The sequence below is a fragment of the Nematolebias whitei genome, chromosome 3, assembly GCF_014905685.2.
Source record: "Nematolebias whitei isolate Nwh7 chromosome 3, NemWhi1, whole genome shotgun sequence".
Classification (NCBI taxonomy): Eukaryota; Metazoa; Chordata; class Actinopteri; order Cyprinodontiformes; family Rivulidae; genus Nematolebias; species Nematolebias whitei.
The window spans coordinates 1,073,277-1,074,498 of record NC_056500.1 but is presented as its reverse complement, the minus strand read 5'-3'; the positions used below and the strand labels follow the sequence as shown (position 1 = coordinate 1,074,498).

General features: G+C 44.0%; 1 protein-coding gene across 1 annotated transcript in view; it reads right to left on the bottom strand.

Moving 5' to 3' along the window:
* Positions 1-1,222, bottom strand: part of LOC119430354 (rab11 family-interacting protein 4) — a 27,566-nt gene that overhangs the window by 1,159 nt on the left and 25,185 nt on the right. Inside the window, exon 10 of the mRNA XM_037697760.1 lies at positions 363-506. Coding sequence (XP_037553688.1) covers positions 363-506 — 144 coding nt within the window. The remainder of the gene's footprint in view (positions 1-362; positions 507-1,222) is intronic.

The window sequence follows — 1,222 nt, the reverse complement described above, 5'->3', positions numbered from 1 at the left end:
GCTAAAGCTAGTAAATATGTAAACGGTAGCAAAAGGTCAGCTAAAAGCTGCAGACTGGGAGATTAAAACAAAAGGTGATTTGAGAAGACAGAAACAGAAGAGGTGAAGTGGTTCAAGTGGTTGGTTCATGCTCAATAATCCAGGTAGATGCTTCTAGAAGAATCCGTCCAGAGGACCTGACTCAACTTTGTTAGAACAAGTGAAGCTGATTCTGAAGGAACTGAAATATTCTCAAAAAAGAAAAAACATCTGACAAATACTTTGAAAAGTATGAAAGTTACAGAAGCCTAAAGCCATGTGAATCTGAATGAGCTGAATGTCACAAAGTTTGAAAAGGTCAACGATGACCTTTGAACTTTCACCTGGTCTTTGGAGGCGGTGTCGATCTCGGCTGCCAGGGACTGGGCCTTGGTCTGAGTAGCAAACAGGTTCTTGGCCTCGAACAAACTGAGGCTGATGATCTGACCGTTCAGCTCATCGTTCTGCTCCTTCATCTTCTGATTCTCCTGCAGGGTAGAGGAACGAGAGCGCAGGAAGGTTAGGTGTCTTTCCTGATGTCAAGAGTCTCCAAGCGTTACACAGAAACCCAAACACTGATGTCATCCATCATCAAGCAGATAACATGGAGACACCACACCATAAGCTGCTGGTGGCCATTTTGAAGAACAAGGGTGATGTACAGAGTTGTAGCAACTGCAGGGAATGAAGTTGATGAGGCGCACGATGAAGACCTGGGAGGGATCTATCTGTGAGCAGCACCACAGATCCAGCTTTGATGATTTGAGGACGATGATGGAGAAGTGGTTCAAGGTGAGTTTACTGGTCATGTGCAGGTTAACAGAACAATGAAATGCTCAGGATGAGAAGAACCGATTTGACTCGTTAACAAATCAAAGAACAAACCAACAAGAAAATACAAAAAACATGCAGTAATGGTACACACTAAAAAGTACCAAAAGGTGAAAAAGTAATTAACTACAATATTTACAACGTCCTAAAGAGAGACATTGAGCAACAACATGGTAGAAGATAAAAGTGCAGCACGACGAGTTGGAACAAGTATTTCCAGGAAGTGGAGAGAAGGTCAGGAAGAACTCCATGGTGTCTTTGTGGGGTTAGAAAAAACATGACAGGTGCCCAGGGAGGAGGAGTGGTGTCACCTGAGGACAGCAGGACATGTCTGAGGACAGCAGGACATGTCTGAGGACAGCAGGGCATGTCT